This window comes from Geospiza fortis, unplaced genomic scaffold, assembly GCF_000277835.1.
Source record: "Geospiza fortis unplaced genomic scaffold, GeoFor_1.0 scaffold1056, whole genome shotgun sequence".
Lineage (NCBI taxonomy): Eukaryota > Metazoa > Chordata > Aves > Passeriformes > Thraupidae > Geospiza > Geospiza fortis.
Genome location: NW_005054680.1, coordinates 23,136 through 37,635, shown reverse-complemented (window position 1 = coordinate 37,635; position 14,500 = coordinate 23,136). Strand labels below are relative to the sequence as shown.

The 14,500-nt window shown below is 58.5% G+C and overlaps 1 protein-coding gene across 1 annotated transcript in view; it reads right to left on the bottom strand.

Annotated features, from left to right (window-relative positions):
- LOC102044267 (myosin-6-like) overlaps positions 1-14,500 on the bottom strand; it is a 23,231-nt gene that overhangs the window by 3,239 nt on the left and 5,492 nt on the right. The window contains exons 6-32 of the mRNA XM_031065099.1: positions 13,851-13,914; positions 13,183-13,281; positions 12,967-13,070; positions 12,095-12,233; positions 11,743-12,011; positions 10,498-10,668; positions 10,063-10,372; positions 9,908-9,981; positions 9,694-9,781; positions 9,500-9,617; positions 9,295-9,418; positions 7,921-8,057; positions 7,713-7,839; positions 7,484-7,612; positions 7,154-7,396; positions 6,599-6,775; positions 6,354-6,499; positions 6,183-6,273; positions 5,309-5,698; positions 4,612-4,738; positions 3,673-3,928; positions 2,777-2,960; positions 2,537-2,702; positions 2,333-2,457; positions 1,933-2,241; positions 880-1,083; positions 58-183 (exon numbers count right to left, since the gene is read on the bottom strand). Coding sequence (XP_030920959.1) covers positions 58-183; positions 880-1,083; positions 1,933-2,241; positions 2,333-2,457; positions 2,537-2,702; positions 2,777-2,960; positions 3,673-3,928; positions 4,612-4,738; positions 5,309-5,698; positions 6,183-6,273; positions 6,354-6,499; positions 6,599-6,775; positions 7,154-7,396; positions 7,484-7,612; positions 7,713-7,839; positions 7,921-8,057; positions 9,295-9,418; positions 9,500-9,617; positions 9,694-9,781; positions 9,908-9,981; positions 10,063-10,372; positions 10,498-10,668; positions 11,743-12,011; positions 12,095-12,233; positions 12,967-13,070; positions 13,183-13,281; positions 13,851-13,914 — 4,497 coding nt within the window. The remainder of the gene's footprint in view (positions 1-57; positions 184-879; positions 1,084-1,932; positions 2,242-2,332; positions 2,458-2,536; positions 2,703-2,776; positions 2,961-3,672; positions 3,929-4,611; positions 4,739-5,308; positions 5,699-6,182; positions 6,274-6,353; positions 6,500-6,598; positions 6,776-7,153; positions 7,397-7,483; positions 7,613-7,712; positions 7,840-7,920; positions 8,058-9,294; positions 9,419-9,499; positions 9,618-9,693; positions 9,782-9,907; positions 9,982-10,062; positions 10,373-10,497; positions 10,669-11,742; positions 12,012-12,094; positions 12,234-12,966; positions 13,071-13,182; positions 13,282-13,850; positions 13,915-14,500) is intronic.

Below are 14,500 nucleotides of genomic sequence, written 5' to 3'. Positions count from 1 at the left end.
TGGCCCTGGTGGTGGCCCCAGTGGTGACCCCGGTGATGGCCCCACAGTGACACTCACATCGGTGATGGCCTTCTTGGCCTTCTCCTCAGCGTTCCGGCACTCCTGGATGGCCTCTTCCACCTCTGTCTGCAGCTGGGAGATGTCACCCTCCATCTTCTTCTTCTGGTTGATGAGGCTGGTGTTCTGGGCGGGGACAGGGAGGCAACTCAGGAGGTGGCCCAGGGGCTACTGTCCCACCCCCTCTGTCTCCACAGGTCTTGGAGACTCCCCTGTGTCTCTGCATGGTGAAAGATCTGGAGATCTTGGTGACGCAACACAGAAATGGACACCACCCTTCTGTAGACCAACCAAACATTCCTTGGACCTTCCATGGATCAAGCCAACCTCCTCCAGACCAACCAACCCTCCTGAGACCTTCAGGAGAAGGTGGCACTGTTGGGTCCGGGTCAGCTGGAGACATCTTGGGGATCTCCAGCATAGTGGGAGTTGGTCTTCATCACCCCAGTCCAACCAGACCCTCCTCCAACCAAACCCAACCCTCCTTGGATCATCTTCTTTAGACCAACCCAACCTCCTCCACAGGTTGGTCCATGGAGGTCTACAGCTCAGTGAGAGTTGGCCTTCATCACCCCAATCCAACCAGGCCTTCCATAGACCAACTCAACCTCCTCCAACCAAACCCAACCCTCCTTGGATCATCTTCTTTAGACCAACCCAACCTCCTCCAGACCAACCCTTGAGGAGGTGGGGGTGACGTTGGGTCTGCACCACCCTGAGACACCTTGAGCTCCCCAACAAAGCAACCAGAGCTGTTTCTCCTGGACTGGAGCACCCCTGGATGGAGGTGGCCCCTCTCCTGGCGGGCAGGTGAGGTCTCACCTGTGAGTGGAGGAGCTGGACCCTCTCGCTGGCCTCGATGAGCTCCTGCTCGGCCAGTTTCCGGGCCCTCTCGGTCTGTTCCACCAGGCCCCGGAGCTCCTCCAGCTCGGACTGCAGCAGGGTGTTCCTGCGCTCCACCATGGCCACGTTCTCCTTCAGGTCCTCCCCGACCCTTGCTGCGTCATCCAGCTGCAGCTGTGTGTCCTGGGGGTGGTGGGAAGGGATGGTGGGTCCACCTGGCCATGGCGTGGTGGGAAGGGGTGGTGGTTCCACCCGGACATGAAGTGGGAAGGGGTGGTGGGTCCATGCAGCCATGGGGTGGTGGGAAGGGGTGGTGAGTCCACCCGGACATGAAGTGGGAAGGGGTGGTGGGTCCAACCAGCCATGGGGTGGTGGGAAGGGGTGGCGGGTCCATCAAACCACCCCTGTTGGGTGGTGGGACTTCCTACACACCAAGGTGCCCATGGAGAGGTACCTTCAGGACCAAAATGTCCCCATGGACAGGAACCTTCAGGTACCTCCTACACCTTCATGTCCTCATGGGACCTTCAGGTACCTCCTTGCACTTCCATTTCCCCATGGGACCTTCAGATACCTCCTACCTCTCCACACCACATGGAGAGATGCTTTCAGATACCCCCTACACCTCCATCTCCCCGTGCAACCTTCAGTCATCTCCTACCCCTCCACATCACAAGGACAGGTACCTTCAGGTACCTCCTGCACCTCCATGTCCCCATGGACAGGTACCTTCAGGACCTCAGTGTCCCCACGGACAGGGACCTTCAGGTATCTCCTGCACCTCCATGTCCCAGTGGGACCTTCAGATAGCTCCAACCCCTCCACACCACATGGACAGGTGCCTTCAGGTACCTCCTACACCTTCATGTCCCCATGGGACCTTCAGGTACCTCCTACACCTTCATGTCCCCATGGGACCTTCGGGTACCTCCATGTCCTCATGGACGGGTACCTTCAGGTACCTCCTACACCTCCATCTCCCCGTGTGACCTTCAGGCATCTCCTACCTCTCCACACCACATGGACAGGTACCTTCAGGTAGCCCTGCAGAGCCTTGACCTGCTTCTGGGCCTCATTGGCGCCACGGTTGGCGTGGCTGAGCTGGATCTCCATCTCGTTGAGGTCGCCCTCCATCTTCTTCTTCAGCCTCAGGGCCTCGTTGCGGCTCCGGGTCTCGGCGTCCAGCGAGGTCTGGAGCGACTCCACCACGCGCAGGTGGTTGCGCTTCACCTGCTCCATCTCCTCCTCCTTCTCGCCCAGCTTCCGCTCGTACTCCGCCTTCACCTGGTTGAACTCCAGCTGCGCCCTCAGGATCTTCCCCTCCTCGTGCTCCAGGGAGGCCTGGGGAGGACAGAGAGGACCTTGAGGACCACAGAGGGTGGACGTCCCACCAGGAGAAGGCAGGGATGGGGTGGGACGGGGCTTGATCCACCTCAGCCTCTTCCAGAGCGGCTTGGAGCTCCAGCTTCTCGGCGTCCAGCTGTTTCCGGACCTTCTCCAGCTCGTGGATGGATTTGTTGCCAGCGCCGAGCTGCTCCGTGAGGTCCGAGATCTCCTCTGCCCAGGTGAGACCCCGTCAGACCCCGTGGGAATGGGCAGGGAATGCCCAGGTGGGCAGAGGGACCCGTGGTGTCACCTTGGAGATTCTTGTTCTCCCTCTTGAAGGTCTCCAGGTGCTCCAGGGACTCCTCGTAGATGTTCCTCAGCTTGAAGAGGTCGGTGCTGAGGGCCCTGGCCTCCTTCTGGGATGCCTCCAGCTCCGTCTGCGACTCCTCGAACTTCTGCTTCCACTCGGCCAACACCTGGGGACAGCCAGGTGTCACCCTGCCGCCACCTGGCCCCACCCAGCCGTCCCCAACCTGCCACACCTGCCCACCTTGTCAAAGTTCCTCTGCTTCTTGTCCAGGGCAGCGGCAGCCGCGTTCGACCGCTCCACGTCGGCCATCAGGTCCTCGATCTCGTTCTGCAGCCGGTGCTTGGTCTTCTCCAGTGAGGAGCATTTGGCGTTGACGGCCTCCACGGCCTCCTCGGCCTCCTGCAGCCGCTGCGCCAGCTTCTTCCTGCCCCAGGGACCACCTGGGGTCACTCACAGGCCAGGTGGGGCCGCTTGAACCTTCTCCCACCCAGCCACTGGCCAAAGTTCTTCTCTGCATCTCCTCTACCTTCGCCGGGTTACTCTACCCCCTCCAGGACCTTCTCCAGGGGGTGGTCTCCATCCTGATCCCATAGGAGCTCCACCCATGAGGAGATTACTTAACCTCTAAAACCTCCAAAACTTCTCCTGTGGGTGGTCTCCACCCCTGACCCCACAAGAGCTCCACCATGGGGTGATGACTCATCCAAAACCTTCTCCAGAACATTCTCCCAAGAGCGATCTCCATCCCTGACTCCACAGGAGCTCCACCCATGGGGCAATAGCTCACTTAGGTTCCTCCAAACCTTCTCCAGAACATTCTCCCAAGGGTGATCTCCACCCCTAACCCCACAGGAGCTACATCCATGGGAAGGTGACTCAACCTCTAAAACCTTCTCCAGAACTTTTTCCATGGTTTCCACCTCCCCAATCCCACAGAATCTCCATCTATGGGACAAGACTCACTTCTCCTCCTCCAGAACCTTCTCCAGGGGGTGGTCTCCGCCCCTCTGACCCCACAGAAGCTCCACCCATGGTGCAATGACTCACTTAGACTCCTCCAAAACCCCCTCCAGAACATTCTCCCAAGGGTGATCTCCACCCCTGACCCCACAGGAGCTCCACCCATGGTGACTCACTTGGCCTCCTCCAGCTCCTCAGTGCGTTGGATGGCGTCTGTCTCATACTTGGTCCTCCACTGGGCCACCTCGGAGTTGGCCTTGGAGAGCGAGCGCTGGAGCTCGGCCTTGGCCTCGGTCTCCTCCTCGTACTGCTCCCGCAGCAGGTCCCCGTCATGCCGGGCCGACTGCAGCGCGTGCGCCAGCGCATTCTTGGCCTGGGGAGGAGAAGGTGGCACCGTCGGATCCAGCTCACCTGGAGTCCTCTTGGGTTTCTCTGGCTCAGCAGGAGCTGGTCTTCATCACCTCAACCCAATCAGACCTTCTGCAGACCAAGCCAATCATTCTTGGACCTTCCATAGACCAACCCAAGCTCTTCCAGATCAATCCAACCTTCCCTATACCTTTAGGAGAAGGTCGGACCATTGGATCCAGGTCAACTTGAAGTCCTTGGGGTCTTCAGCTCAGCAGGAGCTGGTCTTTGTCACCACAACCCAACCAGACCTTCTGCAGAGCAAGCCAACCTTCTCCAGACCAACCCAATCATCCTTGGACCTTCCATAGACTGACCCAACCCCTCTTTAGACCACTTTAGACCAACCCAGTCGCCCTTGGACCTTCCATAGACCAACCCAAGCTCTTCCTCCAACCTTCCCTACCCCTTCAGGAGAAGGTGGCACCGTTGGATCCAAGTCACCTTGAACTCCTTGTAGTCTCCAGCTCAGCAAGAGCTGGTCTTCATCACCTCAACCCAACCAGACCTTCTGCAGACCAACCCAACCCTCCCTGCACCTTCTACAGCAGAATCACTGCAGATGGACCTACCTAACACAACCATTCTGAACCAGTGACCATGAGGGCGAAGGACACCTGTGACCCACCTGGATCCCCTCCCCAGATCTGCTCACCCCTCCACCGGACCCTGGGGCAGGGGTGGGGCCACCCCGGGTCAGCTCCCACCGTTCTCCGTCTGCAGCTTGGCCCGTTGGGTGTTGGCGTCGTTGAGGACGCGTTGGGTCTCCTCCAGCTTTGCCAAGTGCTCGGCAGCCTGGTCCTCCATGGAGCGCGACATCTTCTCCATGGCCACCTGCAGGGAGGGGCCACAGGAGGGGTGGGGCTGGAGGCTGTGGTGGGGTGGACGTGCTCCATGGTTGGATGTGTCCAAAGCCAGGCTGGACAGGGCTTGGAGCCACCTGATCTGGTGGAACCCTGGGTGGGATCCACCCAACACTGCGCTCAACCCAACACAACCACATGGAGAGTCTTCATTTCAACGCAACTCAGGTCAACTCAGCCATGTGGAGACTCTTCAGCCCAACCAGCTGAAGGTTCTTCAACACAACTCAACCCAATGAGGTGGACACTCAACCTAACTCAACCAGTTGAAGGTTCTTCAAAGCAACTCAACACAACTCAACCAGCTGGAGACTCTCCAGCCCAACCAGCTGAAGGTCCTTCAACACAACTCTGCCCAACAAGGTGGACACTCAACCCAACTCAACCAGTTGGAGATTCTTCAGCCCAACTTAATCCAACCCAGCCTGGTCTAGTGGAAGGTGTCGCCCCCCAAGGATTGATGGAACTGGATGATCTCAGCGGTCCTGTCCCACACAAACCATCCCATCATTCCCTCCTGTCCATCTCAACCTCCTCCTACCTTAGACTTGATCAGCTGCTCCACGTTGGCGCTGAGGTCATCCAGCTCCAGCTTGAGCTCGCTCTTCTCCTTCTCCAGCTTCTGCTTGACACGCTGGAGGTTGTCCAGCTGCTCTCCCAGCTCGGCCACACTGTCGGCGTGTTTCTTCCTCAGCGCGGCCGCCGTGGCCTCGTGCTGCAGCGTGGCCTCCTCCCGGTCCCGCCGCAGCTTCTGGAACTCGGCCTCTCGCTTCTTGTTGAGCTCCAGCTGCGCCGAGGTGGCACCGCCGGCCTCCTCCAGCCGCTCGCTGAGCTCCTCCAGCTCCCGCGACAGCTCTGAGCGCTGCTTCTCCACCTTGGCCCGGCCCGTCCGCTCCGCCTCCAGCTCCTCCTCCAGCTCCTCGATCCGTGCCTGCGTGCCAAGAGGGTGCTCAACCCAACGAAGGTGGACACTCAACCCAACTCAACCAGCTGGAGACTCTCCAGCCCAACCAGCTGAAGGTTCTTCAAAGCAACTCAACCCAACTCAACCAGCTGGAGACTCTCCAGCCCAACCAGCTGAAGGTTCTTCAAAGCAACTTGGGTGAACCCCCAACCCCTCCACTCAACCCAAGCCAAGCAGCTTTGGGACACTTGAATCCAACTCAACTCGACCCAACCCAAGCAGCTGGAGACCATTCAGGTCAACCCAACCAGTCGGAGACTCAACCCAGCCCAACCAGCTGGAGACTCTTCAACCACACCAAAACCAACCCAACCAAGTGGAGCCTCTTCCACTCAGCCCAACCACCTTGAGACTCGCCAGCTCAACTGTCAGGTTGCTCTTCAACCCAACCAAACCACCTGGAGATGCTCCAGTCCATCCCAATGAGACACAGACCCAGCTTCCCCCCAACCTGTAGCTCCTTCAGCTTCTTCTGGAGCTGCAGAGCCAGCGCCTGCTCGTCCTCGATCCTGCTGTTCTGCTGGTGGATCTCAAACTCCTTCCTGTGTAAGAACGGGGGGCAAGTGAGGCCTCACCTGTGACCCTCAACTGGACCTCACCTGGCAGGGAGATCCAGCCTCACTTCTTGAGCTTCTCCTCCAGCTGCTGCTTGTCATTCTCCAGATCCATGATGTTCTCCTGGGTCAGCTTCAGGTCACCTTCCAGTTTCCTCTTGGCCCGTTCCAGGTCCATCCGGATCTTCTTCTCCTGTTCCAGGGACCCTTCGAGCTGTGCAGGAACACAGAAATGGGGAGAAACCCCAAGTTTTGTTTATCTTTGCCCCAGAAGTTTCTCAGCAGGGCCTGGGGTGGGACCAGCTACACTCACATCATCCACTTGCTGTTCCAGCTTGACTTTGCCCTTAGTCAAGGTGTTGACCTTGTCTTCCTCAGCCTGCAGATCGTCCAGCGTCTGCTGGTGGGACTCCTGCAGAGCCTTCTTCTCCTTGGCCAGCTTGGCGATGGTCTCGTCCAGCCCCGCCATCTCCTCCGTCAGGTTCTTGACCTGTGGGAGAAGTGTCCGGCCTCCAGCTCAGTGCCAGGGTGGGGCAGAGTTGGGGGAGGTTGATGTTCACCTCAGCCAAAGAGGTTGTTTCAATGCAGGAGAACCCAAAGGACTTCGGGTCTTCTCAATGAGCCCAACCCAACCAACATTGGATCTTCTCAACCTGCCTTGGGTCTCCTCAACCCAAGCTAACAAATCCCACCCAGCCTTGGGTCTCCTCGACACCTCGTGTCTTCTCAACCCACCTCGACAATCCTTGATCATCCCAACCCAACCCAACCCAACCCAACCAGCCTTGAGCCTTCTCAACCCAACCCAACAAGGCTGAGCAGACTCAAGTCCCCTCACCTCGAAGCCAAGCTCTCTCCCCATCCTCACCTTGTTCTCAGTCGCGTGTTTCTCCTTCTCCACCTTGGCCAGGGTCAGCTCCAGGTCATCAATGTCCTTCTTCAGCTCCGAGCATTCGTCCTCCAGCTTCCTCTTCTTGGCTGCCAGCTCGGCATCCATCTCCCCCTCATCCTCCAGCCGTTCTGTCAGCTCTTTCACCTTGGCCTCCAGCTGGATCTTGTTCTTGATCAGCTGGTCACAGCGTTCCTCGGCATCATTCAGGTTGTCCTGCTCCTGTTGGGGGAGCGGTGGCAAGTGAAGCAGGGTGTGGTGGGGGTGGTGGTCACACCTGTGATGTGGTTTTGGGCTGATCCGACTCACAGCCTGCACTTGGAGCTGGAGGTCGTTCTTCTCCTGCAGCATGGAGACCATCTTCTCCTCCAGCTCCTTCCGCCGCGACTCCGACTTCTCCAGGGCATCCTTCAGCCGCCCGTACTCCTCCTTCATGTTCTGCTCCAGGAGGCCCCGAGAAGGTCAAAGACCCTCATCCAACACCCCCCAGACCGTCCTGGCGGTGGTGGTCCCACCCTGCCCTGCCCACCCCGCCCACCTGCATCTCCTTCTCCGTCTCCGCGCTCTTCAGCAAGGGCTTGATCTTGAAGTAGAGCTTCATCCACGGCCAGTTCTTCACCCCCATGAAGGCCCGGAGGTTCCACTGGATCACCAGCAGCGCGTCCCTACGAGGAGGAGGAGGACACAGGTGCCACCACATGCCCAGCCAGGTGACCAGGTGAGCAGAAGGCCCACCCCTGCCTCACCGGCGCTCCACGATCTTCTTGAACTCGATGCGCATGAGCTGCCCCCGCGCCCGCGCCTGGATGCGGGTGATGATGCGGGACAGGCGCTCGTCCCGCATCTCCTCCAGCTGGCCCAGGAGCCCTGCCTTGAAGAAGACCTGGGGGGAGGGAGAAGGTGGTGGGACCATGAGGTCCGTGTCCACCTCAGATGGTGGGACCACAGGGAACAGAGACAACGAGATGTCTCCACGGTGTGTCCAAAGGGGTTTTGGTGGGTGGAAGGATAGATGGACAAACGTAGATGTAGATGGACAGATGGACATGGGGATCACAGGACCACGAGGTCCATGTCCACATCGGATGGTGTCACCACAGGGAACAGAGACAACAAGATGTCCCCATGGTGTGTCCAAAATGGTTGTGGTGGGTGGAAGGATGGGGTGGGGTCCAGAAGGGACAGATGGACATAGGGAGGGACAGATGGAGAGGTGAATGGTGGGACCATGGGGTCCACTACCCCTGAGGGATGGTGGGACCACAGGGAACAGAGACAACAAGATGGCCCCATGGTGTGTCCAAAATGGTTGTGGTGGGTGGAAGGATGGGGTGGGGTCCAGAAGGGACAGATGGACATAGGGAGGGACAGATGGAGAGGTGAATGGTGGGACCATGGGGTCCACTACCCCTGAGGGATGGTGGGACCACAGGGAACAGAGACAACAAGATGGCCCCATGGTGTGTCCAAAATGGTTGTGGTGGGTGGAAGGATGGGGTGGGGTCCAGAAGGGACAGATGGACATAGGGAGGGACAGATGGAGAGGTGAATGGTGGGACCATGGGGTCCACTACCCCTGAGGGATGGTGGGACCACAGGGAACAGAGACAACAAGATGGCCCCATGGTGTGTCCAAAATGGTTGTGGTGGGTGGAAGGATGGGGTGGGGTCCAGAAGGGACAGATGGACATAGGGAGGGACAGATGGAGAGGTGAATGGTGGGACCATGGGGTCCACTACCCCTGAGGGATGGTGGGACCACAGGGAACAGAGACAACAAGATGGCCCCATGGTGTGTCCAAAATGGTTGTGGTGGGTGGAAGGATGGGGTGGGGTCCAGAAGGGACAGATGGACATAGGGAGGGACAGATGGAGAGGTGAATGGTGGGACCATGGGGTCCACTACCCCTGAGGGATGGTGGGACCACAGGGAACAGAGACAACAAGATGGCCCCATGGTGTGTCCAAAATGGTTGTGGTGGGGGGAAGGATGGGATGGTGTCCAGAAGGAACAGATGGACATAGGGAGGGACAGATGGAGAGGTGAATGGTGGGACCATGGGGTCCACTACACCTGAGGGATGGTGGGACCACAGGGAACAGGGACCACGAGACCTCACCTTGGTGTGCCCAAACTTGTACTGGTTGTGGTCGATGTCGATGGAGCCCAGGAGCTTCTCGGCGCCCTTGCGGCTGTCGATGAACTGCCCCTCGGGGATGGCCGCGGGGTTCAGGATGCGGTACCTGGGGGCCAGAGAGGACGTGACCCATGAGCTCACCCTGGTGGGGTTGTCCCCCCTCCCCAAACCCGCTCCGTGTCCCCACCGCTGTCGGAAGTCCCCGTAGAGGATGCGGTTGGGAAAGCCCTTGCGGCAGATGCGGATTCCCTCCAGGACCCCGTTGCAGCGGAGCTGGTGCATGACCAGGGCGTTGTCCATCACACCTGGAGGAGACACAGGTGAGGGGTCAACCACGAGCCACGCCCACACCCCAACCTCCCATCCCCACCCTGGGCTCACCCGGCTCCTTCCGCTCATTCGGGACGAGGCAGCGGACGAAGTGGGGGTGGGTGGTCTTGAGGTTGGCCATCAGCTTGTTGAGGTTCTCCTGGGGAGGAGAGGGGAGGGTGACCAATGAGAGGGCAGGGGAGGGGCTGGGGGCTGGTGGCACCACCCTCTACACCAGGGGTTGTTCTCCCCCTGCCCCACAGCAGATCCAGGGCAGGTCCCTCACCCGGTGCAGGGCTGAGACCGTCTGGAAGGAGGAACCTTTCTTCTTGGCTCCCTTCCCCTTCCCGCTGTCAGCGCCTGTGGAGGAGAGCGGTGGGATGAGGTGGGAACAAGGACAACTCCTGTGGGAGCTGTCTTCTTCACCCCTCCATCACCCACCAGAGTCTGCCCCGGCGTAGTTGGAGAAGAGGTGGGCCAAGAGCTTGAGGGCGGATTTCTGGTAGAGCCCCACCACCGTCTCGTTGAGGGGGTCCTTGTTCTTCTCCAGCCAGCCCAGGATGTTGTAGTCCACGGTGCCGGCGTAGTGGGTGAGCGAGAAGTGGGCTTCGGACTTGCCCTTGACGTTCCGTGGCTTCCCGAAGTTGGCCGACTTGCCCAGGTGGTTGTCGTAGAGTTTGGACTTGAAGGTCATGTCCGAGGCCTTGGGGAACATGCACTCCTCCTCCAGGATGGACATGATCCCCATGGGCTGTGGACAAGCAGACCTTGTTGGCCAGGAAGGACACCAAGGACAACCCAAAAGGCCACCTGAGGGGCTCCAGACCCTCCTCCCTCAGCCCCTGGAGGCCCTGGAGGCCCTGGGGGTGGTGGTACCTTCTCGATGAGGTCGATGCAGGCCTGCAGGTCCATGCCGAAGTCAATGAACTCCCACTCAATGCCCTCCTTCTTGTACTCCTCCTGCTCCAGCACGAACATGTGGTGGTTGAAGAACTGCTGCAGCTTCTCGTTGGTGAAGTTGATGCACAGCTGCTCGAAGCTGTTGAACTGGGGGAGGAGAGGGAGACATGGGTGAAGGAGTCCATGGGGTCAACTCAACACCCAATGGGGCCACTCAACACCTAAGGAGGCCAACTGAGTCCATGGGGTCAACTCAACATCCAGTGGGGCCACTCAACACCCAGTGGAGCCAACTGAGTCCATGGGGTCAACTCAACACCCAACGGGGCCAATGGAGTTCATGAGGTCACCTCAACACCCAACAGGGTCACCTGAGTCCATGGGGTCAACTCAACACCCAACAGGGCCAACTCAAGACCCAATGGGATCAACTGAGTCCATGGGGTCAACTCAAGACCAACAGGGCAAACTGAGTCAGTGGTATCAATTCAACACCCAATGCGGTCAACTCAACAGCCAGTGAGGCCACAACTGAGTCCATGGGGTCAACTCAACACCCAACAAGGCCAATGGAGTCCATAGGGTCAACTCAACACCCAGTGGGGCCAACTGAGTCAATGGGATCAACTCTACACCCAACGGGGTCAACTCAATACCCAGTGGGGCCAACTCAGCACCCAATGGGGCTGATTGAGTCAATGGGGTCAACCCAACACCCACAGGGCAAACTCAACACCCAATGGGGCTGACTGCGTCCATGGGGTCAACTCAACACCCAATGAGACTGACTGAGTCAATGGGGTCAACTCAACACCCAATGGGATGGACAGGGTCAATCTGACACCCAATGGGGTGAAGACAACATTGAATGGGATCCATGGGGTCAACTCAACATCCAACAGGGTCAAAGTGATACCCCGTGGGGGTCAATGGGGACAACTCAACACCCAGTAGGGTCAGCAGAACATCCAATGAGATGGGTGGGGTCAGCCTGAGACCTAAAGGGTTCAAAACAGCACCCAGTGGGGTCAAGAAGGTCAACTCAACACGTAAAGGAGTCACTGGGATCAATGAGGTCAACGCAACACTCAACGACATCAACAAAAAGACCCAAATTTCCACCCAAGGTCACCATGAAGCTGCAGGAGACCCCCTCAACACCCATCTGGCTCAATGCCACCCCTGCAAGGCCCAGCACCAGTGCCCTGCCTCGAGCCTCACATCAAAGATCTCGAAGCCAGCGATGTCCAAGACGCCGATGAAGTACTGCCGTGGCTGCTTGGTGTCCAGCGAGTTGTTGATCCTCACCACCATCCAGTTGAACATCTTCTCATAGACGGCCTTGGCCAAGGCCCCGATGGAGTAGTAGACCTGCTGGACGCTCTGCCCCTTGGTGACATACTCGTTGCCCACCTTGACGCGCGGGTGACACAAGCCCTTGAGCAAGTCAGCCGAGTTCAGCCCCATCAGGTAGGCGGACTTGTCGGCATCTGTGGAGCGGGAGACACCTGGTCAGGTGCCACCTCACCTGGTGACCCCTCCCTGACCCCTTCACCCCCTCGCCCCGACCCGCCTTCGGTGCCGTCCGGCTCCGCCTGCTCCTCCCGCTGCTTCTGCTTGAACTTCATGTTGCCGAAGTGCATGATGGCCCCCGTCAGCTTGTAGACACCGGCCTTCTCCTCGGCCGTGAAGCCCAGGACGTCAAAGGCGCTCTGGGAGGGGTGGAGGGGGTGAGGGAGGGGCCAGGTGAGGGCATGGCCTCTGATGGTCACCACCTGTGATGGTCACCACCTGAGGATACCTCCCACTGTCCTTCCTACTCGTTGGCTCAGCTGGCCAATGGGGACATGTCCAGCCATGGGTCTGTCTACTTGAACGACTTGTCCGTGGAGTCGTTCATTCATTCATTCATCCATGGGTTCATTTGTCCTGCTCAGGACTCATTTATCCAGGATCCATCCATCCATTTCAGAACTTCATCCATCCAACCGTGGACTTCTCCATCCATCCATCCATCCATCCATCCATCCATCCATCCATCCATCCATCCATCCATCCATCCATCCATCCGATGATTCACCTGTCCGTGGATTCTTCCATCAATCCATTTGAGGACTTAATCCATCAATCCATGGACTCATCCGTCCATTTGAGGACATTTACAGTCACAGATCCATCTGAGGACCCATCCCTCCATCCCTCCTTTTAAGAACTCATTGATCCATGGAAACGTCCATCCATCCATGGACTCCTCCACCCATTTGAGGACCTCTATATCCACAGATCCAACCATCCATCTCCATACCTCCATCCATCCATGGACTCATCCACCCATCTCTCCGTCTCTCCATGGACTCATCCATCTATCCATCCATCCACCCATTTCTTCACATCTCCATACATCCATCCATGGACTCATCCCTCCCTCCACCCCTCCCCGCTCACGTCAGTTGCCAACAGCTCCTCGGCGTCATCGATGGAGGCCACGGTCACCTCGCCCTGGGACACGTACCCGTAGTCGTAGGGGTTGGAGGTGACCAGCAGCATCTCTGGGGCGGGATGGAGACACCTCTGAGCATTCCAAATCTCCTCAAACCACCCCAAATTTTGGGACGAGGGGGGAAGGAGAAGCCCCGAGGCCACGGTGGTGGCCCAGCTCACCCAGAAGCTCCGGCTTCTTGTTGGAGAGGATCTGGTAGAAAATGTGGTAGTTCCGTTCCGCCTTTAGCTGGAAGATGACACGGGACTTCTCCAGGAGGTCTGGGAGGGTGGATGGGGAGAAGGTGGGATGAGGAGAGGGAAAGATGAGAAGGTGGCGGGTCAGATGGCTGGTGGGACGAGGAGATGGACAATGGGACAGGACGCCAGCTCACTGGATCTATCAACGACGGAGTGGGATGGTGGGATGATGGATGGATGGATGGATGGATGGATGGATGGATGGATGGAGGATGGATGGATGATGGATGGATGGATGGATAGATGGATGGATGATGGATGGATGGATGGATGATGGATGAAGGAATGAGGAGATGGATGGATGATGGATGGATGGATGGATGGATGGATGGATGATGGATGGGTGGATGGGTGGATGGATGGATGATGGATGGATGGATGGAGGAATGAGGAGATGGATGGAGGGATGGACAACTCATGGATCCGCCCCCAGGAAGACAGACGGACATGTGGAGGCCAGGAGGGATGGGTGGAGACACGAGGAGATGGAAGGATGAGGAAGAGGACAGAGGGACGAGGAGGGCTCCGGCCACACGGACAGAGGCCGGACGCTGGCCAAGCCCTGCTCCCACCACCCTGAGGCCACTCACACGTCTCGATGTCGGCCGACGCCAACTTCCCGGTGGCCCCGAAGTGGATCCGGATGAATTTCCCCTAAAAGGGTGGTGGGGGGCCATAGGTCCTGCCCCACAGGCCCCACACAAAGACCCTGCCCCATAGAGGCCACCCCATAGACCCTTCCCCATAGGTGCTGTCCCATAGACGCCGTCCCCTTTATAACTGTGATCTTCAGACCCCACCCCATAGACCCAGCCCCATAGACTCTGCCCCATAGACCCTAACCTGCCTACCCCACCCCATTGACCCAGCCCCAGCCCTACAGACCCTGACCCACAGACCCTAACCTGTCTACCCCACCCCATTGACCAAGCCCTCCCCTATAGACTCTGCCCCACAGATTCTAACCTGTCCACCCCACCCCATAGACCCAGACCCATAGACCAACCCCACAGACTCTGCCCCACAGACCCTAACCTGTCCACCTCACCCCATAGTCCCAGCCCTGCCCTATAGACTCTGCCCCATAGACTCTACCCTACAGACCCTAACCTGTACACCCCACCCCATAGACCCCATCCCACCACTGTGCCCTACAGACACTGGCCTCACCCCATAGACCCCACCCCACTGATGTGCCCCACAGACACCAGCCTCACCCCATGGACGCTGTCCCACAGAC